Source organism: Lynx rufus, unplaced genomic scaffold (genome assembly GCF_022079265.1).
Source record: "Lynx rufus isolate CCGP_SWC_20201006 ecotype Redwood Valley unplaced genomic scaffold, mLynRuf1.p SCAF_1, whole genome shotgun sequence".
Lineage (NCBI taxonomy): Eukaryota > Metazoa > Chordata > Mammalia > Carnivora > Felidae > Lynx > Lynx rufus.
This window is the reverse complement of record NW_025814823.1, coordinates 226,374,160-226,400,999: the sequence shown is the minus strand read 5'-3', so window position 1 is coordinate 226,400,999 and position 26,840 is coordinate 226,374,160. Positions and strand designations below refer to the sequence as shown.

General features: G+C 40.7%; 1 protein-coding gene across 1 annotated transcript in view; it reads right to left on the bottom strand.

Annotated features, from left to right (window-relative positions):
* Window positions 1–26,840, bottom strand: part of RETREG1 (reticulophagy regulator 1) — a 131,926-nt gene continuing 105,086 nt past the window's right edge. The window contains exons 4-9 of the mRNA XM_047093915.1: window positions 12,036–12,162; window positions 9,544–9,628; window positions 7,719–7,856; window positions 6,854–6,918; window positions 6,480–6,606; window positions 1–3,810 (exon numbers count right to left, since the gene is read on the bottom strand). Of these exons, the coding sequence (XP_046949871.1) occupies window positions 3,311–3,810; window positions 6,480–6,606; window positions 6,854–6,918; window positions 7,719–7,856; window positions 9,544–9,628; window positions 12,036–12,162 (1,042 nt within the window). The 3' untranslated portion in view covers window positions 1–3,310. The remainder of the gene's footprint in view (window positions 3,811–6,479; window positions 6,607–6,853; window positions 6,919–7,718; window positions 7,857–9,543; window positions 9,629–12,035; window positions 12,163–26,840) is intronic.

Here is a 26,840-nt window from a genome sequence, read left to right as displayed (position 1 = left end):
TTTTCATCTTTTTATTCCATAGCATTTATTGGATTATGAGGCCAATATAGTGCCAGTCCCACTGAAATAACTTTAGAGTTTTCTTATAAGCAGATACTTATTGATTGACTTTGTTTTAATGCTTGAAAAGATGGCGAAGTTGAAACACAGGCAGGAAAAAACTTCACTGTCTTGGTTTTATATAGCCTTTTTCTCCCCTGAAAATGCTTCAGACGTTTTTCCATTTATTCTAAAAACATCCCTGTATGACAGAATAGTTCGCTTCCTAATTTTATTAATGACCTCTCATCCCACCTTAAATGCTGCAATGGAAATGGAGGAATAATACACAAAAATATAGTTCTGAGACCTTCTAGCTTCATCATGACTCAAATGACCTATGAAAACAGTAAGTGTTTTCAGAATAATTTCCTATCTTGTAACGAATATAGCTGGAGTGATGTAAAGAACTACATCAACCAAAATTATAAACAGAAAAGGAAAACGTTTAAGTCACTTTTTTTTTCTTGACTGTAGATTTGCTTCTTGCCTAAAATCGCTAGTACACTGGCATTTGCCATTTTTTTAAAAGGAAAAAAGTTGCACTTACTTCAAATATATGAGTGATATGCCTAAATATGTTGAGGATGTTTGCTAATTGCAAAGCCTTATAAATGTTTCTTTTCCTAATATTCTGCCACACTAGAAGGGGGACAGTTTTTAAAAATCACATTTGAAGATTTTTAGGGTAAGAAAAAGCAACGATGATCCAGAATGAGAATATAAACACTGTTTTAGGCCTGGATTGACCTTCCAAAGCAAGCTTGAACTTCTGAGCCCTGCTTTATCGTTTTAGGTCAAAATGCATGATCGGTGTGTGTTCTTCCCATTGTCCGGTTTTGCTCATCATTTTCTATAGGAAGAGAGCAAAGCATTTTTCTACAATTCCTTTACAATAATAATAAAAAAAATCCACGTTTCACCTTTTAATGAATGCAGAAATCCTCATGATAAGGGATAAATAGTTCCCAGGGTACTGGATCGGTCACCAGGGTTTATTGTTACTATATCTTGAAATCAGAAATATATCCCCCAACACACACACACACACACACACACACACACACACACACACACACACCTTCAACATCCCTGTTTGTCTGAATTAAGAGTACCATTATCAAAGAGTATCAATTGTGTGAGTCTGTAATCACTTATGTTCTTGAATAAATAATATTGAAGTACACGTATGGTTATAATGCTACTCTCCATAGAGAGCTAGTATGTCTTCTCGAAAGTGTTACACATTTTTCTACCCTACCAACCTTGCCATCCCCAAATCCCTTTTAATATGTTTATGGCTTATACCACCAACTCTTGAGTTTATCTTCTTGCAAGCTTGTCCAGTGACTTTTAACACGTTTTAATTACTTGGATCAATCTTCTTGTGTTCCCCTCAGTGAAGAAATTGAAATGACCTGTACACTTTTTTGACTTAATGGCCACAGATGCTTTTTAAATGCAGAAACATGCACATTAAAAATTTAAAAAAGAAGAATCCTGGTGACAACTATTTTATAAATATGTGACTGTATTTTTCTTTGTGTCCAGAAACTTGTATTGAATAGAATTCAGGTATATTCCTCCCTAACCCACACAGTTCATTGATCTAACACCAGGTTTTCATTTGTACCAAAATGGGCAAGATAATGAAGGCACAGGCTCACTTTGTATCAATAAAGGACATCAAACACAGTCATGAGGCACTGATGACATATAAGCATAGTCAATCACAAAAAGCAAGTGTTCAAAGTCCTCAGTAACTTTTCTCCCTTTAACATTTGGCAAAATTCAGTCTAGATATTTTAATACCTCAGAAAGAAAAAATAAATAAGAGATGCTACATTAAAACATAAGACTACCTACAGTCTTTAGAAATATAAGAAAAGGGTAAAACGAAGGGAAGAGACCACAGATTTCCTATATTCTTGGATTATCCTTCCTTTCTGAGGGTCTCAGATGTCTGCATGCATCTGTAGAAATGCCAGCTGTACCTGAAGACTGAAGGGATTGTTGGTAGTTGGCTGACATGGTCCCTCGACACTATTAAAAGTTTGTATCACAAAAACAAAATTAGCTTGATTTCTGCTAAGTGTTTTGTTAAAAGCCTAAGTCAAATTTGGTTATTTAAAGGTGATCTAAAAAAGTTTAAAATAAAGGAAGAATATATTCTAGCTTCCCAATGAGAAACAGGTTACATATTTAGACTTCAAGAGCAAATAAATACACCTTAAAGCCAAGCAAATTTCTCTCCTTTAGGAGACTCTAAGACAGACTACGAAAACAGTTCTTGTCTCTCTACCGCTGATGACAACGCCACTCATAGAACGTATCAGGAACTAATTTCACAATTTTAAGAGACTTTTTCTATGACATAATATGAAAGATGAGGGTTTAACTTAGGTCTGAGCAGGCAGAACATATCTGCACTTCATAACATCTCTATTACAAATATATGACAGTTGAACAACAAAACACAGCCCAACCTCTGTTTACATCAAAACCACTGTCTATGTGATATATAATTACTTGCTTTCGATGGGTTAATACCACCCATTTGCAAGACCAGAGCTGGTAGTCCATGGAGCATGCCATTTATAGGTAAGCCTAAGTCTATAACTGCAGAAATAACATGGAAATGTATCAGCCTATCCAAAGTAGTTAAATATATTTTTAAAATTTTTTCCTAAGAAATTAATTTTGCTAATATTTCCCAAGTCCTCCACCTGAAGATACCTTGATAATTTTTGGTTTTTCACATCAGAATCTACCAAAATTTTTTTAACTGTTTCCACGTATCGGTAACAAAGGAGCTGATACCGCATGTATTCACCAACGAATTGTTAATATTTCAGTGAGTTACAATAAAGTTTTTGCATGCCTGAAAAATTAATTGTAAAGGAAAAATAAGGAATACTTGTAGGAGGATCTCAATAACTTGGTGTTTTGCTTTAAAAACAACTTCTAATATTCATCTCTGATAACACAGCATGTATATATGTGTATACAAAGTTCATGTCCATGCTTATTACATAAAAATAACTATAGGAAATATCAGTCTATCAGTATCAGCTGATATAGATCCAATTAATTCACTGCAGAAGGGAAAATAAGAAAAACAATCTGAAGTAATCAGTAAAGCCCACAGTTCAAAAAAATTTTTTTTCCTTTTCTTTTTTTTCTTTTTTTTCTTTCTTTTTTTTTTTTTTTGCATTGTTTATAATTTTTTGGTAGTTTTATCTGTGCTGTGTTGAACAAGTTGATTCCCAGACTAATGGCCTCCTCCGAGTAGATTTGAAAGGAAGCCCGAAGCCTTCTTACTTTGCTGTGCTTCTGCTTCTTGGTCTTGTGCAAGTCCCAATTCACTCTCAATTTGATCAAGCTCTGACTGGTCAAGTAGTTCAAAGTCATCACCTTCTTCAGTGTCTGTGTCGTCTCCCGGGCTGGGGGCAGCCTGAGAGAGTGCTTGCTTCGCGGCGCCCTCTAACTGCTCTTTGATGGCAGCTGTCACTGCGGCTGTGATGGCATCCCCGGCCAGGTTGCGCATCAAGTGAAAGGTTTGGTCACTGCTCAGCGGAAGGGTGAGGCCAGCGGCGGACTGCCTCTCTTTGCTTGCTCTGGGACCGCTGTCCAGCTGCTCCTTTTTTCTCCTGAGCTCAGTGGGCAAGCCAAGGCTGAATTCATCTTCATCGTTTGTTCCCATGCCATTTTCTACAGATGGAAAATCGGAAAGGTCTCGAGAGAAAACTTCTTCGCTAGGCCGGTCGAGATCTGTGGAATGTGTAACAGAAGTTCATGCTTAAGCACCGTGATGAATCTGAAATGAAAGAACTGTCTAAAAGATAATCTGCTGTCCATCCCACACTCTAGGCAAACCTGACCATCTCTCTACAAGTGCACAAATTCCACATGTCCCCCCTACATCCTTAGTTTTCCTCTTAAGTACAAAACAGTGTATGTAATGACTTGATGTTAGTTTTTATTTAAATTCCAATGAATTAACATACAGTGTATTAGTTTCAGGTGTACAATATAGCGATTCAACACTTACATATAACACCCAGTGCTCATCACAAGTGCCCTCCTTAATCCCCATCACCTATTTAACCCATGCCCCTACCCACCTTCCTCTGGTAACCATAAGTTTGTTCTCTATTTTTTCATTTGAGAGAAAGAAATAGAGAGGGAGAGGGAGGGAGAGAGAGAGGGAGAGAAGAGAGAGAGGGAGGGAGGGAGGGAGGGAGAGAGAGAGGATAACCCAAGCAGGCTCCTTGCTCAACCTGGAGTTGGATGCAGGGCTTGATCCCATGACCCTAGCTAGGATCATGACCCTAGCCAAAATCAAGAGTTGGATGCTCAACCAACTGAACCACCCAGGCACCCCTGTTCTGTATTTTCAGAGTCTGTTTTTTGGCTCCCTCTTCTTTCCCCCCTTTGCTCATTTGTTTCTTAAATTTCACATATGTGTGAAATCATATGGTATTTGTCTTTCTCTGACTTATTTTGCTTAGCATAATACTCTCCAGCTCCATGCACGTTGTTGCAAATGGCAAGATTTCATTCTTTCTAATGGCCGGGTAATATTCCATTGTATACATGTACTGAAGTTTTAAATGTTCATCATAGACAAAAATTTCATCCTGCCCCAGGGAGGGTATTAGCTTTAAGCTAATGTGGATATGTATGCTGTATGATCACAAAGTAAAAACAATATATTTCAACTGGAGGTTTTCATGGATTCTGGTACAGCAGATGGTATTATCCTGGCCCAGCATTTTCATCCATGAAGATCTATCTCAGCATCTGTAACCGATGTTTGTTTAAAGCAATGAATCAAAAGAAAGTATCGCTCCTTCTATTCCATGTTCAACCTAAGAGCTTACGGAAACATTTCGCTTTCCATAAATATAGCTGAAAGTGACCATATCCTGTCTACCAAACTCGTGTCCTGAATATATATCGGATCACTTAAGATTTGGGACATTTGAAAGCAATGTCAGGTTAGTAGGCAGACAGCGGTTTTATTGTTTTTCACTTTCCATAGAAAATCTTTCAGTGTAACAGTTAACTCTTTACAATAGTAACTTGAAGTCTTCAATTTAATTAAAGCCTTCTTTGTGGGGGGCATGACTGCTGCCCCTTTTGTTGTGTAAGTCTGAGACAGAATGCTTAAGAACAACGGGTTTGTTATCCTCATCTTGATATGTAGGGCATGTACAGCGTGAGTGTTCCTTTTCTTTTCTTTTTTTTTTTTTTTCAGTAGACCCTAAACCCAAAGTGGGCCTTAAACTCATGACCATGAGTCGCATGCTCTACCAACTAAGCCAGCCAGGCACCCCGTGAGTGTTCTGATACACTTGAAAGTTGAGGAAATTGAGGTCCACAGAAATCATGTCACCTGTTCAAGGTCACACAGTTTAGTTAATGACCAAGGCAAGACTACGCTTGGGTGTCCCAATCTCCAAGCCTGTCTTTTCTCAAACACTGTATGGCCTCCCTCCTCCTCTAGAAAAAGAAAGTACGTTCTTGCCTGTAAAAACACATACAGAACAATTCATAATCTTCCAGTGTAATCTCATATATTCAATATATGGTTAAAATGACCCGAAATAATCCAAGGAGACTAGCAAAAATTAACTTACTGTACAAGACTGTCTCTCTGTTTTAAACTTATTTATCCTAATTAAAAAAAAAAAAAAAGAAAGAACTAACTTTGAAGAAAACCATGAGAAACCATGGAGTCAGCTTCGGATTTGGGGAACTTGTCCTCCATACTTTAATCCTCTTTGATGGGGACCAGCCCTGAATACACAGGATGAAAGTGTCTCTTCCCCTCCTTCCACTGTCGCCATACACAATGCCACCAGACACTTCACAAGTTCATTGTTTTCACTGTCGGTTGTTTATTTGTTTTGAAAATAAAGGCAGATTTGGATACTGACTGGCTTGGATTTTTTTCTCTATACTTTTAAAAAAGGAATAGCTTTTGAGGTACGATTCACAGATCATAAAGTGTACACATTTCAAGCGTACAATTCAGTGGTTTTTAATATATTCACAAAGTAGTGCAACCATCCCCACTATCTAATGCCAGAACATTTACATCGTGACGAAAAACCCCCACTAATTACCAGTCACCTTTCCTCCTTCCCCCAGCCCCGGCAGCCACTAATCTACTTTCTGTCCACATGGATTTGTCCATCCTGGACATTTCCTATAGATGGACTGACACCATACGTGGACTTGTGCGTCTGGCTTCTTTCACTTAGCATAATGTTTTCAAAGCCCATCCATCTTGTGGCATGTGTCACTACTTTGTTTTTATAGCCAAGTGACACTCCATCGTGTAGATATGCCGGATTTTGTTTATCCACTCAGCAGTTGACAGAGGTAAATATTTTTGCATGTGCTAATAAGGGCACGCAGAAATGTGAGCATACCATCAGAAGTGTCTGTCTGTGGAGTGTATCCTTCTGAAAGGTTGAAGGTCCCATTGTCAGTCCAGGAGACCTCAGATACGTCCGTGTCAGACACAGACAACTCTTTAGCAGCAACCGTGAGGCTAATCTGTGTTGAGATAAATAGCAGTGGCACATTTTAAACTTCGGACAGAAATCTTTTTCAAAACTCCATATGAACACCAAAAAATGTCAGAATAATAAAAACCAGATGAGTAATTTTCCTTTTGAAACTGTTCAGTCATCTTAGAGGAATGAGAGGAGTCTATTAGGAAAATCATTCAGCTTGAGGGCATGTAAGTAAACTTAACAGTCAAACCACCCAGGAACAAACTGAAAACTAAACAAAAAAATACCTTAGGACAAAGAGCTGAAAGGTCTAATTCACTGTCATCTTTGTGACTTTTTTCTTTATCTGCTTCTGTTGAGAGAAAATTTAGAGGCTTTCAGTTTCCTAGACAGTACATTTCATTCATTATACAGTGGTATCCTGACCCCGCATTCCTCACGGTCTCCAATGCTCCCATATAATCAAATGTTTGCACACGACGTATTTGCAAAAGTTTGATTTCCAAGGGAAATGGTCCATAGAGTGGTTCTCGTAGTGTGGTCCCTGAACCAGCAGCATCAGCATCGCTGATCTGATGGAACTTTTTAGAAATGCATATTCTCAGGCCCCGCCCTACACCAACTGAATCTGAAACTCTGGGGTGGGGCCCAGAAATCCAAGCTTTAACAATCCCTCTAGGTGATTCTGATGCTTGCTAGAGTTTGAGAATCTATAAAGTCATAGGCCAAGTTCAGTAGTGAATAATGATTACATTCATTTTTCCTCTGTTTTCTTTTCCTCCCCTTGTTCTCTCAATCCCCTTACACTGCTCCCACGCTCTCAGCCCTAGTGTTGTTGTTTTTTATTTGCAATAGTCCACACCAAAATAAAATAACTTACATGAAAGAAATCATAAATAGCAAATACAGAATTATTGAATCCTTTTCTCCTTCCCCTGACAATTTGGATCAAAAAGTAAATTTCTTGTATGTTCGAGAAAAAAATAAAAGCCTAAATAGGCAAAAGCTGTATTACTGTGGGGGATTAGCTTCTGTAATAATATGCAATAAAAGGCTAAAAGTGCCTTGAAATGTATTAAAATTGATTTCATAATAAATAGCCAGCTGATGTCTGATTCCATGCACGGTATCTAAAATTCAAATTTTACCTACCAGATCTCTTACGTTTCTTCTGATTAATATATTCTCCAATTCCAAAATCTAGTTTCAGCAGAACTGACTTGATTTTGCTGTATATTTTTTGTCCAATATCATTACACTTAAACAGTGGACACAAAAATGCACACAATACTGAAACATAAGAGGGAAGAGAACGTAGGTAAGATGGCCTTCCTTTCAAAAGGCTACATCTTAGTATTTCACAAAAATATTTCAGTTTCCTTTCTGACAAATGCAAGTGTTTTACTTCGAGAAATGCTTCTGTGAAGTAAGCTCATAATTTGTATTCTTCCTCCCACAATGAAAACATTTTCTCCTGTGCGCATGTGCACGTGTGTGCATACCCACACTATGCTTAAGGTCATTGTTTTCAAAGACTTGCTATCATACCAACTTCCTCCTTTCAATTCTTTCAGCCTCAACAATTACACAAAGCTTACATGCTTTCTTGACAACAGTCCTGGATTAAAATCTCCATTCTACTTATGTGTTAAATAAGCCATTTCACTATAGGAAAGTTATTATCTATTAGCCTCTCATCAGTAATATTGGGATAATAACATCTGTTAGGGCTTTGTGACGAATAAATGAGGCCAATGCGAACCATCTGAATAATGCCTTGCCCATATCAGACTCTCCTTCCCTGGCTCTTTGTTCCTTTACTTCCTAAACAAGGCAGATCAAGGGCTGATATGTACATGAGTTCCACGTGGGAGAATGGATGTAAGCTTGGATCAGCTGCCATGGGTGTTATGCACCAGGAATGCAAAAAGAAACGAAGATGGACACCATGAATGTATTGTATTCCCTGGTGTTTATTTCTTTGTTGTTGCTAGAAAATGTGCCCATTTACCTTTTAAATAGGAGTTGCAAACTCCAATATCACTAGAAGCCAAGGAAGTATATGTACATTTTAAAAGCCGGTGTAAGAAAAATAGGGAAATATGAGGGTTAGTTAAATGGAGAGTGCCTGTCCCATCTCAAGGTGGCAGCACCAGATCATATTTTCCAAGCCAAGCTGGAAATCTATACTTTTTTACAGCATTTTGGAGTTGTATTTGACATACAATAAATTGTACATATTTAAAGTATACAGTCGGACACATTTTGCCATTAGCATACAGCTAAGAAACCATCACCACAATGAAGATAGTGAACATATCCAACACCCCCTGAAGTTTCCTCATCTTCCTATTCATTAATGCTTCCCCTGCCTTTCCCTCCCTCCTCCTCCCTGGGCAACCCTCTGTGTGCTTTGCCGCTGAAGATTAGTTTGAATTATGCATAAATGGAATCATACAGTAAATGTTCTTTTTTACCTGACTTTTTCCCACTCGATCTAATTATTTTGAGATTTAGCCAGACTGTGGCATACATCAACGTATTAGTGCTGAGTGGCCACTGAATGGCTATGCCACAGGTTGTTTACCCATGCCTCTATGGGTGGACGTAAGGACTGTGTTCTGTTTTTGGCTACTACAAATACGGATGCTGTGAACACGTGCATACGAGTCTTTGCGTAAATGTATACTTTCATTTCTCCTGGGTAAATACCTGGCTGTGGAATAGCTGGATCACGTACAGTTTTTAAGAAATTGCCAGACTGTTACCCAAACTGGCTGTGCCATTGTACCTACCCCCTACCAGTACAGGTCTCTAGGAAAAGGAAAAACCTTTTACAGCAGGAACTTAAAGAAGGATCCATGTGCTTTATAATTAAAAACTCATCCCTCCTCTTCCAAACTATGGAAGGTCCTGCTGACCATTAAATGATACCATATGCATCACATAAATCAGCCGAGTGTTCTACTATACTTACACAGTAGATAGCTGAGTATAACCCCAGGAATGTAACTTCCCAAGACCGTAAAAAATGTGCACACACTGCAGACCAGGAGACAAAACTAGAAATGATAGAAACAACATGTGACAGTTATACAGAACTCCCAGACCTTTTTAGAGGACAGGATACACACCCAATTAGTTATCTATATGTGATCTGTCCCGTTACGGCAAACGTTGTTCAAATCGTGTTCTTTTGTACTCGGGTCTGACAAATGACTGCTGTGTTCAACCAGCCTCAGTCCACTTTAACACTTAGTAACCATCATTCTTAGGTTCTAGAAGCTCATTTCTGGCACCGAGAACATCTCCCATTAATCATCCCTGTGGCTCTCTTCCTGCCAGATGCAAGAGAACTGAAGAGTAGTATGTCCCCAGAAACTTTTTTTTACTCGGGATCAGTCACTGAAAATAATGCAGACTGGCAAATAAACTTGCAAGTTCAAACTACTTCTATAAGCTCATCAAAATTCATAAACACAGCAAAATATTACAGAAATTAGAGGCACTTACATAAATATAATTTGCACAGCTGATAAGCAGCTGGGATGAATCCACTGGCCATTACTATCCTCCTTCCTAACCATATCCATCCCTCAGATTGACCCCATTTCTAGGTTACTTAGACACCAGCTGGGAATGAAATGAAATTCCCTAAGTGAAATGTGCTTCATTTCCTTCTCTCTGTCAGTTAGGACCAACAAAATCTTGGTTGTTTTAACAAATTTAAACATCATGATAAAAATGCTCCTATAAAGCCCTTCACAGGTTTTCCTCATCCTACTCTTAAAAATAAACTATCTTTCTTCTTTTGATTCATCTTTACGTTACGGCATTAAACTGGGAAGCAAAATTAAGGGAATTTCAAAAAGCCATATAAGGAAAGGATACATAACTCCGATCAGTAACTGATTGACACTGAGGGGGTCTAAAATTCAGATTAACTTTGATTTTCCATTCTTTGGCATTGGGTTAATAAATTCACTAGTCAAAAGAACAGAGGAGCTTACGCAACAAAATTAGGAGCTGTTTCTGAAGCAGCAAGGCCGTTGAAGAATACAGAATTCTCATAGCAAAATGGAAGAGGAAAGACCATAAAAGTTGAAAGAATAAGTCTATGAAAGCATGACTATATCCAGAATTCAGTTTCAGAAAGAGATTTCATACTATCCACTAGATTTGTAACATCATCATGTTAAGCCAACTGACTTAAGAGCACATTAGGACAATCCAACACACAAATTTTATGTTCAGAATCTTCTAAAAATGTGTTTAATCATGTCAGTGATTTTGATGATTTGATGATCAATAATCATCAAAAATGCAACTCTCCCTCGCCACCACATGAGTATCTATTCTAAGAATTACCTTCAGTGATTAAAAAAAAATCCATGCATATACAACATTGCCATTTTAATATGCTCAAAATATGTCTAAACATAATTCTATTACTCAATACTACTGAAGTTAAGAGATTGCCCATACATGGTACAACCAGAGGGATTTTTAGGCTGTACCAACATTCCTAGGCTCTTCCTTCCAACTACAGGCGGAGGTTCAAGGAACTCAAACACAGACATAGAAGTGCAAGGTTCTGTTGATGGTTCTGCCCTTAAACCCATGCTCTCACCATCACAGCTGAAGCCGCCTCGACACATCCAAGTACTCCAAAGGTGTGCACCACATAATCCCTTCCAAACCACTTTCGAACCTTCTCCCCAGGGGTTTGCATCGTAATTGGAAAAACACTCATTCCATTTACATCATCCTTATGAGTGTCTTTGCCAGAGGTTTTCTTTCTTAAATAAGTCTTAAATAAACCAAGAATCTCTACTTTTTAGACTAAAAGGGAGACTCAGTTATCTCCAAAAGCATCCTCAAAGGACTATCTGTTCACTTCATATCCTTCTGACTTCAACACTGGCCTATGTAATATAAACTGACATTTTTTATTGAATTGTAACTGACATGCAATATTATATGAGTTTCAGGTGTACAACACAGTGGTGAGTTTCATCACTGGAAGCTGGTACTTCTTAATCCCGTTCACGTATTTTGCCCATCGCCCTGCCCTCTTCTCTCTGGCAACCACCAATTTGTTCTCTGTAATTGTATGTCTTTTTTTTTTAATGTGTCTGCTTTTAAACTGAAATTCCTCATAAGATATTTTTTTCTCCTCGGTCTGGCCCATAAGACCAATCACCATTCATTTTTGTTAATGAGTTAGATAAATATGCATCAAATAGAAAACTAACACAATTTCAATATATAAAGTTGAGGATTTTCTAGGGCTAACACACTAACATTTCTGAACCTTGCTAATGTCAGCTTCATGGCATGTGTTCCTAGCATATTATATCCAGGATTGGAGAACCCTTACAAGCTGGTACATTAGGTTAATTCATTCGTTTCCAATTTATTGCACATTTTAAAGCACACACAGTCATTCTCCTGTACTGAAAGACTTGCCTTGCCGGGGCTCTGCTGTTTAAAAAGAGACATTTCTTGAAGAAATAAGCTGAAATTCATCCATGATTCTGCAATACAGTGGCTGAGCCTCGGTCTTTCATCCGGTTTGGAATTGATAACTTCCCAGCTAAAGAGAGAAAAAGAAAACAATGAGTTTTAGCTGAACTTCTAATGATCCATTCAGCATTGCTTGTTTCAGCAAATATTTCTGGAGCACCTATTATTGGCCACACTCTCTGGAAACGACCTGCAAATTCAGAGGTGAACCAGCCAGATACCTGTCGGATGAAGCTGACGCCCTGAGAGAAGAGATACAGGCTGAACAACTAACTACACGATTATCCCATTACAATGAAGGGATCGCTGAGGGAGAGGTATAGGGCGGGGGCTTTGGGACATCTCTGAAGTCAATTCTGTGCTAACATCTGGATTAGTAGTAGTTTATGCCGAGGGCTCGGAAGAGTTCCAAACAGCACAGTGTACAACATACGAAGAGACCTGGAGCCAGAAGGAGACAGTGACACTATCCCACAGGGCCCCGCGTGTGGCTCCGCAGAGTCGGCCAGAAGAATAACACTGCCTGAAGCCGGGAAGGTGAGATAGGACCTCATCGTACTGGGCCTGGAGGGACTTGTTAGGAACGTTTTGAACCTTAAGGATAGGGAAGCCACAGTGCTTTTAGAGAAACATTGGCATCCATCTTCTAACCATCATCATCGTCATCAACAATGCCTTTTCAATATATATTCTAGTTGGTCAATTCAACAGAGTCTCAAAGTACCTTGTCTTTTTCTACTGTAGCTTCTCCCAATCGTCATGGTAGAATGTGTTGGCTGTGACGCCTGTGTCAGGCATGTGCTGTGTGTCCCTGCCCTCGTTTTCCAGCAGGGACCTCAATAAGCTAACACCAGTAACAATCTCCCCAGGAGGAAGGCATGCAGACACAGGGCATTCCCTCAAATACAATGACATCGAGTTCAAATCCCACTCTTGCAATACTAACTCATCACGAAAATATACCCGTTCAAACAATCTATCGAGGGCCCCCGAATTCATTCATTTAATGGATAATCATTAGTACCTACCCTGTGGAATCTGCTGCCATAGAGCTAAGGATATGGCAATAAATGAATGTTTCTTGTTAGTGAACTCTCATCCGAGCTATGACTGCAAGGGAGTCAGGGTGAGAGGATCTCTGGATTCAAATCCAGTAGTCCTAAGACAAATCAAAACTACCCTGACCCTTAGATGTTCAACTCCCCAGAGACTGTGTACATGTAGGTTCTATTTCTTTTTAATATACCTTGAACACTAAGACAATTTGTAGATTAGATAATTAAATGTCCTTTTTTAATACAAATGTTAAGTTACAGACATGCATTAAAAAAGAAAAAAAATGTCCTTTTCCTTCCTCTTTATTCCATCAGAGTCAACTAATGCTCTTCCAGAGAGTCACTGAGCTATCATCAGTTCTCCAGGCAGACACTATTCCACGAGGCAGACACTTGCCAAATGATTTCCTGCCTATCATTAGAAACGAACTTTCGGGGACGTTAAGCTGTTAGGGAGAGAGTGGTTTATGTATTCGTGAACTCTACCCTTCTCTTGAACCACCATTGAGCAAGTCTGTTTTCATCGGTGACCAAATCTAGCACTAGGCTTGCCTACCTCATGAATGATTCCAGACCTATTAAAGGAAACACTAAGTGCACGGAAGCCACTATCTGTAACAGAATTTTGCCAATACGCCTGTTTAACGGGAAAAGATTTTATACAGGAGTGCAAAAACCTGCAAGTGGCAAAGGAAATAAGATTATTAAGGGGCGCCTGGGTGGCTCAGTCAGTTGAGTGTCCGACTTCAGCTCGGGTCACGATCTCACGGTTCGTGAGTTCGAGCCCCGCGTCAGGCTCTGGGCTGATGGCTCAGAGCCTGGAGCCTGCTTCCAATTCTGTGTCTCCCTCTCTCTCTGCCCTTCCCCCATTCATGCTCTGTCTCTCTCTGTCTCAAAAATAAATAAACATTAAAAAAAATTAAAAAAAAAAGATTATTAAACTGTGGCCTCCTTTCTGAGAACAATCTATTGCAAATCAGTTAGGCTAGGCTAGGCCACGCTCTGTTTTGCTGGGACCATACAGTTGACAGAAATCTTTCATTTCTGTTCCCCGCGCATATTTGTTATTTAAAGATTTGGTTGAGCGGTTTGGCAAATATAATTCTAACAAAAATGAATGAAAAACTTACAACGAAATGGTTTATCATTCTCTTAATGATTCAAATGGAATGAATGAACATTTCATATTTTGAATCAAACTTAAAATATATTTTTGTATTTATACAGGATAATGAACAGATAAAGTGAGTTGTGCTCAAGCAATGAAAGGTGAAATAGCACTGGAAATGAATGAACTCTGTTTATATATGAACCTCAGCATCATAATGTTGAGAAGACAATCGCAGAATAACATACGATATTATTTCATTTATATAAAGCTCAAAATCGTTCTAGCTAAAACATTATTTAGGCAAGGAAATGATTAAAAACAAAAAAAAAAAGATTCAGGAAAGTGATTACCTAAGGCATGGGATGTGTGGGGTAGGTAGGGAATGTGACCAGCAGGACACATGGGAGCTTCTTGGGTATTGGTCATGTTCTATTTCTTAACTTAGATGAAGGTTACATGCAAACTTAACTTACTACTGTCCTTTAAGCTACACACACACACACACACACACACACACACAGATGTATACATACATGGCCTTTACTTGAAAATTTGTTGATACTTAAATGTATAATCATGCTTTTTATTTAATGAATAACATTCTAATGAGTATATCTCACTTCACATTCCATAGTCAAAATAAAAATGTTACTTAAGTTTTTGCCTGAGTTTATTTGTGAAGCAATATTTCCGCTAGCGAAAGCCATAAAAAATAGTTTTTGAGTAAGTTGTACTTTATAGATGCTGAAACCTTGTTCTAATACTGACTTTAGGATTCATATCTCAGAAGTGACATGACATTTCTGTACAGTTTTCGCTATTCTAGTAAGTAAATATCCTAAAATTGGAAAGGAGCCTAGTCTAATACTAAATTAACTAAAATTACCTAAATTATCTCTATAGAAATAATGTTATGGTGAAGTCTTCATACAGTTTAAGGTGCTTAATACATATCACAATGACTTAACTGAAAATTTTGTCTTACATTTAAGGATCTTACCTATTTTCCTAGTGGGATTCAGGTGGATATGAATAAAACTCAGTATCCATTCATCCATTACCTTATTCATTTCTTCAATTAAAAGTTATCGAGTTCCCCCTTGGTCTTACATTATACTCAGTGTGTTTGCTATTCTAAACCAACACAAACTGAGTACCCGTAGCCCTGTCCCTCTCTGTGTCTACTTGGTGAGAAGGAGAAAAAAAAAAAAAAAGAATATTCAACTTGCAAATATTTTCCATAGCCATACAAGGACACTTTTATTAAACTGCCTCCCCTTTGGAAAAAAGGCTTATGTGACAATATTTTAGGGCAATAAATTCCATGGTTATTTATATTTGTATTAACATAATAACCTTAAATAATTCCAATTGATATTTGTGAATTATTGTTACAATCACAAACAGAATGAGAAATCTATTGTGTAAAACATGAAAATATTATCTAACCAAATAGGTTGTGAAAAGAATAATAAATGAGGGAAAAATGTATAGGTTATGCTGACTAAAATTTGGTGGAAATATGTATGATTTTAAAAATATCCAAACCAAAAGCTAAGAAGAGATACCACTCCACTCTTCTTTAAATGAAACATGCACCCAGAAGAGTTACTCTCTTGGAATTTCATAATAGTTTGAAAATGTCTAGCGAGTACTCCTGAGTACCACTGGAACATACATTTCTACTGTCTTCCATTATATATAGTCTACCATTAATGGATGTCATGTCACCGAATTTCAATTTAGGTAACACAGCTACATAATGTATAAATGAATATCTAATATAGTAATAAAATTTAGAATGAAACGGGGCACTTAATGTCAGCTTTTCAAAGTCTCATTTTGCAGATGAGGAAAGTGAAACCCAAGTCTTCTCAGCTAGTTCGGGGCAGAGTCACGACCTGTGGCCAAGACTCCTGATTTCCAGTAATTCTTGTTCCTTTAAAACATGTGCCCTCTTCAAAGACTGGGTAAATCCAGTGACCTCCCTTGAAGAGATGACATGTAATTTAGAACAAGGAGGAACATTCTATGTTCCCCCTCACTCTTTTCCAGAGTAGAGAGGAATGAGGTGTGACTGACCAATATCAACACGGCATCGTGAGGACCCACCCTTTCCAGGAAAAAAGAACACTTCCTGTGCAGAATCCAAACACTTAGCAGAGACTAAGATTCATGCTTAGCGGTTGGCTGATGTTTGAACACAGATGATGTACACGTACACACAGAGTTGCTACATAATGAAACTCTAGGTTTTCCTGGAGAGCCTCATCTGGAAAACACATGGCCAGAGAAAGGATCTCCTGTGAATATTGGATGATGCTGGGGAAACAGATCTTTTACATGGTGTGTGGCTGTCTTCCCACCATCCTTGGCGCTGATCAGCACGCAATGTAAGGCCCAACTAACAAAAACAGAGGTTTAAAAACAATTTGAGGCTTTACTGAATTCTTAACCCAAGAGTGTAAGTCTTCTAAGATTGAAGCTCATCCGAGGGAGAAAATTAATTACTTATGGCTTCAGTATAAGATTCCAGGGTTTATCTCTTTCCCCTTTAGTTTGAGAGAGAACATGCATTTTCCAGTAAGGTTCCTTGGTCCTTCCTCCCCAGCCCCCACCTGACCCCCAGCTGTCTTCCAGCTTTCTCTGTCACTCATGCCCCCCTTAAGGAGTGAACCTGCTGCATGTTCCACAAGCCACAAGTTCTGCAAGCCACAAGATAAGGATCAGTTAAGAGTCCCTCCCTCATGACCGTTCTCCCCAGCTTCCCATCCTCTCGGTGGATCCAGTTCAAGTGGCTTCCCTGTCCCCTCATGGCTTTCAAATGGGCTTTGCCCAAGGATCTGCAGACGTGCAGTGCTTTCAAGAAAAGGTACCCAAGCTAAGGCCCTGGCAGATTCCATTTAGTTACCATCTCCTTCCAAATAACAAAAACTATTTTTAACAAAGGACATTCTGCACGGGCAAGGTAAGCAATTATTTGCCAAGGAACCCTAAGCCAGGTGAAGTGCTTTTTCAGCAGCTGAAGAATTTATGGTTTTACCTGCCTGCGAAAGTCTAAGGACAATAAAAATGAGGAAGATGGCCCCTTAGACAAGCAGCCTCACTTTGTCACAGAAGGGAGCTGAAGCTTCCTAGAATTTAAAGCCAATATCCTTCTTTCTGCCATTCTTTCTGCCTCCATATCCTTATTAGAAATCGATTAAGTATGTACATTAGGGGATCTGGCCAAATTAATCCCTTTAGAGAGTTCCCACACTGAGTGTGTATGAACCCCTAGGGCACTGTATAAATAGCAGGCCTGGGGTAAAAAGCTCAGAAATCTACATTTTTAGTAAGTGTCCCAAGTGGTTCAGAGGCAGCTATTTCTAACCCAAAGCACCACTGCAAGAAATACCCCCATGAGAAAGTTACATAGAAATCCTGGTTCAAAAACAGAGACAAGAGGAGAATTTGCTTTAGACAAGATGAAATATTGGGGATCCAAGACCAAAGAGGCTGGAGATGGCAGGACAGAGTGTGGGGGAGTCCAGCCTGCAGAAAGAATGTTGGCCATGTGCGGGGGTCCTGGTCTTCAGCTGAGGGCTATGGTACACGTGCATGAGGAGGAACACACCATCAGAAGGGATGAGGGGGAGCAGGCTCCTGGGTCCTGGGTCCTGGACCGGGAATCACGCCTGGTCTCACTGACCAGAGCGGAAAACCTCAGAAGTCACAGACGTCGGGTAGAATACTCAGAAGGGTCTTGCATCAGTAGCAGAATAATTAGTCTTCTCTAAAGGCTGCTCTGACCATCAAAGCCTTAAAAGCAAGCTCCAAAAGGATCAAACTGATTTAAAGTAATCTCACTGTGTCATGTGTAGAAATACAAAGTGGTGAATTTTTGTTAAGAGCCAAACAACTCACATGGTCAATATATATCTCAATAAAAAATAATGTCGACATTTTGTATTAAAAGTCAAATTTGTCTCTGTAGAGGTTAATGGCCACAGACATGAAATCTGGAGGCACCTGAATTTTAGAATGCAGCACACAGGCTCCTCCATTAGGGGGTTCTAGAAGACAGAAATGTGACACTCCTATGCTCTTTAAAAATAGATCGCAATTCAGTAAGAGCATGTGCTAGCAGCTGGTTTCATCTCTTCTGCCCAAAGAGTCTCTGAGCACTAGAATATATAACGCTGAACAAATGGATCTTTGGCAGAGTGCACATAACCTCTCTCTGCACCATTTCCTTTCCGTTCATTTCCCTAAACACGCACGGAGTACAGGGCACGCTGTTAGACGCTGTTCCCAGCTCCGGGGTTTTAGTGATGCCTAAGGCACAGCCCCAACCAGTAAGTGAAAGTTTACATGGGACCCCAAAATAATCACACACACACACACATGACACAGAAAACTCACCTTTATAAAATGATATTTACTTGCATCTAGGGCCAATGGGGAGAAAAACAGAACTTAAACCACAGCTGGGGATTGGATGAGCAAGGAGAATCTAAGACTGCCTTTCCACTAGTGTATACTTTACAGGACAATGGATCTTTCTAGCATATTCCAGGGAGCTTAAGTCAAAATATTTTTTATAACTGGAAGTTATTTTTCTAAAGCAAAAAAAAAAATAGATTTCTTAATATCTCAAACTTGAAATTCCTTCACATATTTCTGGAGTTCCTTCACATATTTAGAGTTGAGGAGGTCGCTAGCAACGAGACACAGGCGAGGCAACCCAGGGTGGGTGGAGAGACGGAGAAGGGACAGGGAGCCAGGGTGGGGGCATGCTTGCTTGCGTGAATGCTTCCCAATGGTCTGGTTTTGGTTCTTGATTCTGTCAGGCCCAAGAGAAAGGCCCGAGGCAAAGCCATCCATGGACATCCCTCTGTGGAAGCCAAGGCCCTTCTGCCTTAGGCTGACTTCAGTTTGGTTTCTGGCATTTTCAACACAACCTAAAGTGCCATATATTTCAGTAGGAGTGGTGGAGAAGTAGACTATATTTTAAATTACAAGGCAGAAGCAACAATCTCAAAAGAGTCATGGAATGAGATTACAGAGTTCTGTCTTACTTACAGCGGAGGACATTGAGGCCTAGACACATTAACTCCCTTGCTCAAGGTCACAGAACTAATCCCCAGTGGAAGAGGCCCCCGCTGCATGAAACTGAGAATGCTCCTAATGTGCAGTGAGATGCAGGAAGAACACTCTGGACTGGAAGACGGGGGTCATTGCAAAGATGAGGAGGAAACAACAGTAGAGGAGTAACAAGCGAAGGATCTGGAACCCCTAAATGCCAAGCCGCCGAAATAAAACTTCTGAAACGCAGCTCTGGTTCCCAGGTGAAACTGAGGACCCAGGGGTTCAGATGCCTGTCTTCCGTCTCCACCATGTCAGCTGTTTCTAGTTCAGGTCCCACAGAGTGATTCCACAGCGTGTGGCAATGGTGACCATGTCCAGTTACCACGCGCTGAGCATTCCTGGGCCAGACTCTCAGGTGTTAAGCACTCTGTGCATTTCCCACTGGGTCCTCTCCACCTGAGCCCAGCCCGGCCGCCATCAGTACCACACCTGCAAGATAGGGACTGGAGGGCCTCCAACGTCTAGTTTACCCAAGAGACAGCAGGGGGAAAAGGGGTAGCAACCTGCCAGAGCCCCTGCTGCAGACAGCGATGGCACCTTCTCACATGAGAAGGGTCTTTGGCAGCAATTTTCAATTGTAATTTATGTTTGTCAGGTTGGCTTCCCCATTAGACTTTCAGTTCCATAAAGGAATTCACAGGCATGGCTCTGTCTTCGGCAGCTAACAGAGCTTGACATCTATGAGGCAATAAAACATTGAATGAATGGGTGTACGCAATAAATGCAAATTAAGATGAAAAAAGAGTATCAAATGTAGTCAGCGGTGGTTATTTAGCGACACCGTGCATGCTTTTTATGGACTTATCTTAATGCTTCTATACCTGACAGAGCAGCAACAATTAGCATGTATTCCCTTAGACACATAAAAATATACAAAATAATCGACAAAAAGCCTTAAAAATTTGGAAACCAACTTTCATTTATATGGAATAGTTTTCGATTCTTTTTCTTGCAAATGGAGAAGTTCATTGTTCCTGCGATGGACAGTTCTTGCAAACTGTCTTCAAAATTAGGCAATTAGGGGAAGTATGTCTCCTTTATTCCAAGAAGCATTCTAAACTGGAAATCAGTGGTGTGTGTAGAATTCCTCCTGGCAAAACGCGGGTCCTAATGTTTGACTTCTCCATGGGGATCCCTGAATCCACGAGCGCCTCCTGCAGACACGACCCTCACAGGACTCAAGAGCATTTGTGACACCCACGGAGTACAGGACTGGGACCCTGTCAACTTGAGTGGGCCAGAATGCCAAGATCAACAAATATCCAACCTTCACGTGGGACAGAGGAAAAGGAGTCCCTTTTTTGTTTTTGTTGGGCAACCTCAAGTCACTGGAGAACATTTTCGGATACTGTTATTTTCTCTCTCTCTCTCTCTCTCTCTCTCTCTCTCTCTCTCTCTCTCACACACACACACACACACACACACACACACACACACATTTCTAACCACTTTTTAGATTTTCCACATCTCCAGGAACTCATACTGCAATACTCACCTCCAAAGATGGATAGAAGGATTCTGTCGCACTACCTCTGGAGAATATACCTTATTTCACACTCTTTGATTTTATTTCTATTCATAGGAGTTACAAATGGAAGCCAAGCAATATTTTTCAGGAAGTTGACTACGTCAGTATCCCTTATCGGCAAACTTTTTAAAAAGGATCAGTTAGAGCCTAAATTGTCCCCTACCAACCATGACATACGGCTGCTTCTACCATCACACCTATAAATACCCCTTGGCCGCGAGCCCGATGTAGCTTTTCATTCTCGGCTAGTGACTAACGGTCTCATGCTCTCTGCGGTAGAGAACATCTGTTGATGTTAATTCCTGTCAAATTTTTCTTAGAAAGGTCAGTCAATATCCAGTTACAGATTTTAACATTTCTTAGTGCAACGTGTTAGAATTTTTCTGAATCCCGTGGATACATAATATGTTCCTCCGCGTGCATGCGTGTTCGCGTGAGTGTGTGTAGGCAGAGAAACAAAATAGAAACAGAGATCTGTTTCTCTGCACAAACACTCACAGAATTAGAGCCGTGACAAAGCAAATAAGATGTGTCAACCGGAGGATTAAGTAAGCAAACACGAGATTAAGAAATTACATAGCACTCAACTTGAAACCTGCACTTTCTCAGACCAATTAGCCACGTGAGCAACTCCTCGCGAGGCCAGGGACCAGGAGGCGCCACCAGAGTGCCGGCTTCTTGTGGCCCGAGACGCTGAGCCTCACCTTCCTTGGGGCAACATAGTGTTCTGTTTGGGGCTCTCTTTTTATACCAAGTTTCAAACGAGTCAGAGATGAGTCACTTTGTGAAAATATCCCTTTCCCCTTCCAGATCAATCTTTTTTGTTGTTGTTGTTGTTTATTTATTTTTGAGAGAGAGAGAGAGAGGCAGAGAGAGAGAATCCCAAGCAGGCTCCACACTGTCAGCACAGAGCCTGATGCGGGGCTCGAACTCACGAATCGTGAGAGCATGACCTGCGTCACCCAGGCATCCGCCCACCCCCATCAGTGATAATCTGGAAGGCTGGCACTCAACCGCCATCACTCAACTTCTTGTGTTATTCTGGTTTCTGTGAACAGATGCCAGTCCGACATTATTTTTCAGCGTTTTCAATTTTGTTAACTTTTCAACAAGTAGACTTTCAGCAGGCCGGGCGAGAACAAGTTAAATTCCATTACTAGCTCCGAACAAGCGCCCACTTGACACAGGCACGAGATTAAACACCCTTTCATTCGTGAATGCCAAGATTTGCTTCAATCACGGGCCCTGGGGGAAGAAAAGGTTCTACTTTAACCCCAAAGGGCGAATAATAGCTGGGATTCAAGAAACATTCCTCAAGGAAAACAGAAACTGTGATGGTGAGGTGAGTTTGCTAATTCAGATAAACGCCTTTCTTTGCATTCTACTCATGACTCACAATTTCCAGCAAAGTATAATCCAGAATCTGCCGCTGGAGTCAAAAGTTAACATCCCTCCTGTTTCTTTCGCTTTTGGCAGAGTTATAGGAAACCAAAATTTCTGTGACAATACAAAAGAACACATTTCTTACAGTGCAAAGACTGTCATTAACAACAGAGCTCCGAGTTTTGTTTTCCAGAGACCTTACCCGCTGCACTGAGCCTGAATACGCAGGTACGAGCCAAATAGACTGAATGATCAAGTTCCGCCCAAGTGCTTTTGTGATGAAGGCCAATTAAAATTAATTTTGCTTGCATAATTCGTTGTCAGTCCTTGTGAAAGAGGGGCCTACCCTGGAATGTGGCGAACCTGGAGTGACCATCAGTCACTGAGATACTTGTTCAAAGTGTTGGGCTGTTCAATTATGGGCCACATTCCCACCTCAGTCCTTTTATTTATTTTTTTTAATGTTTATTTATTTTTGAGAGAGAGAGAGTAGGGGAGGAGCAGAGAGAAAGGGGGACAGAGGATCTGAAGCAGGCTCTGTGCTGACGGCAGACACCCTGATGCGGAGCTCGAACCCACAAACCACGAGATCACAACCTGAGCGGAAATTGGATGTTTAACCGATGGAGGCACCCAGGCACGACCTCCCCGCCCCCACCTCAGTCCTTTAAAAGAATACATCTTTCACTTACCTTCATTTTTAAGTCAGCCACTGGATGACATCAGTGGCTTTTAAAGGAACACACCACCAAGAGGATCATTCTTATCAGTCATAGAAAAAATAAGAATCTCATTATGATTTTTTTTTTAAACTTACTTATTTAAGTAATCTCTACACCTCATGTGGGGCTTGAATTCATGACCCCGAGATCAAGAGTCACATGCTCTACCAACTGAGCCAGCCAGGCACCCCAAGAATCTCATTATGATCTTTCTTTTAAATGTTTGTTTATTTTGAGAGGGAGGGGGGTAGGGGCAGAGAGAGAGGGAGAGAGAGAGAATCCCAAGCAGGCTCCATGCTGTCAGTGCAGAGCCACACCCTGGGCTCAGACTCATGAACCATGAGATCATGACCTGAGTTGAAATTGAGTCGGACGCCCAACCGACTGAGCCACCCGGGCGCCCCTCACTAGGCGGTCTTAATGCTTGCTAAACCTTCAATCTTCTTCCCTTGAGAGCAGATTTTGAGAACAAGCTATTGTGTGACTACTGTGCGCGTTCGTGGTAAAATAGTAGAACGCAGTACTCAACAATAGCACGCAAGGAAGACGGGTACGTGTTTGGGGGCGTGGAAGGCACAGACCAGAAAGAGGATGGTGGAGGTTACCTTCCTGACATGCTGTTGGATCTGGAAAGAACGTCTGTGACGCAGAGGGATGTGTTAGAGAAAAGGCAGAAGTGGATAATGGCACACGAAATGTGTTATTCTGGAGGCGTCTTTGCCCCCGGGAGGCTGTGCAGTGGCTGACGGTATGGAGTGGGGACACCTCAAAGAAGTTATTGCTCCAACTGACAGGCTCCCTGGGAAAACAAAATGGTAACAATGAATGAATCCAACCTGTATGATTTAGAGAGCGTTTCTGTGGGAATGCATTTCCCCTACTTTCTCCTACACATGAACTCGCAATAGGAATTCAGCAAATGATGAACTGAAAAGGAGTTGCCCTGTGATGTATCTCTAAATGAACGGCCATCAGATGATCGTCTTTGTGTCTTTTATGTATAAAAACTTAAAGAGGTCCCCCAAACAGCTACTGAAAGAGTTCCTCCAATACTTCGTTTTCACTCACATTATTAATTTGCTCAGGAAACCTTAGCTTTAAAAATTACCCTTCTCTCGTGAGATGTAATTAAGTGCAAATAAATGAGATTCGAATGATGTGGGCTGCACCTCATTATGCCAGCGAGCTGTCCACCCGTCTGCTCTTCATTTTTACCTACTACAGACATTTATCTCCGCCTCCAGAGTTCAAGTTTCTGTCTGGTGTTCAGGAGAAGCTGATGGTGGCTATGTGTGTCTTATGTGTGGGTTGACTGCCCAGCCAGAAGGCTGGAGACCATCTGCTTGCCCAGTATTCTTGCCATTTCTAGGACGTCACCTTCACAACATCAGATGTCACAGCAAAGTGACAAGTGTGTGTTCACACCTAGCACAGATCCCTCTGGCACCAGGTTATATTCATGCCCCTTACTCCTCTCACTCCAGGTCATTGTTCCCTGGATTCGCTGGTCGGCAAAAGGTATGGCATAGTTGACTGTCATTCCATTTTCTTCTTCTTCTTCTTCTTCTTCCATTTTCTGCTTGTCCTTTATAATTTAAGTATGTGAAGTAGACTTGATAAGATCCTTGAGCAAGATGAAACAGCTCTTTGATCAACCTCCATCATTTACTTTTCCTATGGGACAACTGTCTAGAACCACAAGGACAAAACAGCTGGGAAGCAGCATGGAACTGGGCCTGGACGTTCCAAGGGCGTCTCCACCCAGCTAAGTAGATTAATTAAGTGGTGCTAAACATTTCATGCTGGCCTACTCGGGAGCTCATAACCTTAAGCCACAGCCATAAAGGTAATGAGTCCTCAGGGAACTTACCACAGCCAAGATGGCACCGAAGGAGCCAGATGGCCAAAGAAAATCACCTGCGACTCTGAACACCACAAAGACTATTTTAAACAAACAACATGCAATGAAAGACACAGACATAGATAGGTGCTTTAATCACTGCCTTAAAATATATTCTGTGAAAGATACTCTATATTTTCATCAGAACTGAATCTATCATGCACATTCTTCTCGTTATTTTCTAGCTCATGTGACCATAATGCATTTTCAAGAAATGGGAAAAAACGGCTCATCAAAATGCTGGGTTCTATAGAAACGAATTGTTTTTAAAGAAAAATATGTGCCATTGCTCCTCGTGTTATAAACAAAAAAGGGCCCTGTCCCTTCTAATTTATGTCATCTTTAACAAAACTATCCAGATCCAACACGGTCTGGGTGACCTCTCTACATATCATAGCCAGCAAACACCTCAGATGCCAAGTATATGATTAGGTTAAGGTAAAAATTAAGTTCGCCTTGAATATATAGCCGGAAAGGCCAAGAATGAATCAACTCTGCCAATTCTGTTATGTATCAACTCTTCAGAATCACAAGAGCAAAGGAAATTGGCATTCCTTTAACAAACTGTGCTAAAGAATGCAGGGATGTAACAACACGCAGATCAGTGACAGGACAACCACAGAGGCCCCTGGGAGGCCCGACTCCTCTACGGAAGAACTCGGGTTTCTTGGGATTTCTTTTGGGATCATGCCCAGCTCTGAAACACCTCTGGAAATCAGACGGTCCATGGACACTAGTTGGAGTACTGCTGGATGGGATAATCAACGCCTTCTGTTCAAGGATTTGAAACTCCAGAAGGTATCTATCTGTTCATTCACAAAAACTCTGAATAAGTCCTCTACTGCTATTAAACAAACATTTACGTTCTCACGTGAGGAGTATACTCAGAAATTTGTATTAACTTGAGAGAGGACTATTTGAGGCTGGCACTATCCCTTAAAATGTCCCTAGTGATACCGATGAGAAAAGGAATCTTCTAGACAGACAGTGGCTATCAGTGACACTCCAAGTACTAATGTCAAAGTGCCAGATCGGGCCAAAAAGGCTTCCCAGCAAACATGCCTCCTAATAAGCTGAGAAAGGCCTAGTCTAGTTCCATTTTCTGAGGCTGTGAGGATATGTTAAATGTTTATGGTCTTGCAATGGTGAAACTTAAAGCCATATAAGGACTTCTGTCCTTCCTTTACAATGGCTCGCTGATTTCCAGGCGCTCAGATGCCCTGCTGGCCTGCCTTCTGCAGACTCAGTCAGCTTGATCTGTGAGGGTGGCTTACACGCTGCAGACTTCAATTTCTTTTGCAGAGTCAGGAAAACATACAACTAGAAATTCTGTGTTTGGTCCAAGCAGGAAACTATGATTTCCTTGGAAACATGTTGCTGGAGATTCCAGAGATGGGGTTAGAATGTAAAGGCAGGGGCACCTGGGTGGCTCAGTCAGTTGACTCAGGTCATGGTCTCGTGGTTCCTGAGTTGGAGCCCCACGTCGGGCTGTGTGCTATAGCTCAGCGTATGGAATCTGCTTCACATTCTGTGTCTCGCTCTCTCTTTCTGTCTCTCCCCTACTCGCACTCTGTCTCTCCTTCTCAAAAATGAATAAATGTTAAAAAGAAGAAGAGGAGGAGGAGGAGGAAGAATGTAAAGGCAAATTGACCAAAACCAGTGGGTGCTGTAAACCTCAGGCCCTAATTACCTGGGAGTGCTTAAATATTCCTTTCTCAGCTTTGCATCATGGGATTTACAAAGGCTATCATATCCCATCCTTATGTGTTGCAAACAGTGGTCACTTTCAAACCGGTCTTTCAGGATTAGGTAACGTCTTCCTTCCCTTCTCTAGGATGGTATAGGTTATATATTAATTCTAAACCATATTAACAAGAAGTTCATATGACTATTCTTAGACTCAGGGTACAGCTTGGATG